Raw genomic sequence first — 386 nt, 5'->3', positions numbered from 1 at the left:
AGGGCGCTCAGAACCTGTGCACCAGCGCCTCCCGCTCCTTGCGCTTCAGCTCCTCTTTGTAACAGCAAGAGCAGAAATTCCCAGTTTCTGGATGTCCGTAAAAACTGCAGTTCGGCTGCTTGCATTTGGTCTGCTGAACGTTATAAAGAACTCGGCTTTTATTTCTGTCCGCCGGCGTTCCTTTCTGCGGGCTGTCCTGCTCCGGGTATTCCCTGTAGCCGTTGCTGTGCGGGGGGAGGCAGGCTGAGCCGTCGCATTCCGACGGGTAGGTGGGATGGATGTCCATGTCCGTGGGGGAGAATCTCCCCAGGTGGGAAGGGCTGGTTTGGTAGGGATTCGGCCGCGCCTGGGGGCAGTGCCGGGGTAAGGTGGCGTAGGGAGGAAGG

The 386-nt window shown here is 59.6% G+C and overlaps 1 protein-coding gene across 1 annotated transcript in view; it reads right to left on the bottom strand.

The window, feature by feature from the left end:
• Positions 1-7: 7 nt before the first annotated feature.
• OTUD7B (OTU deubiquitinase 7B) overlaps positions 8-386 on the bottom strand; it is a 19682-nt gene continuing 19303 nt past the window's right edge. The window contains exon 12 of the mRNA XM_009707424.1: positions 8-379. Coding sequence (XP_009705726.1) covers positions 8-379 — 372 coding nt within the window. The remainder of the gene's footprint in view (positions 380-386) is intronic.

The sequence above is a fragment of the Cariama cristata genome, unplaced genomic scaffold (genome assembly GCF_000690535.1).
Source record: "Cariama cristata isolate BGI_N322 unplaced genomic scaffold, ASM69053v1 scaffold8319, whole genome shotgun sequence".
NCBI classification, from domain to species: domain Eukaryota; kingdom Metazoa; phylum Chordata; class Aves; order Cariamiformes; family Cariamidae; genus Cariama; species Cariama cristata.
The sequence above is the reverse complement of the archived record's forward strand: the minus strand, read 5'-3'. Positions and strand labels throughout refer to the sequence as shown.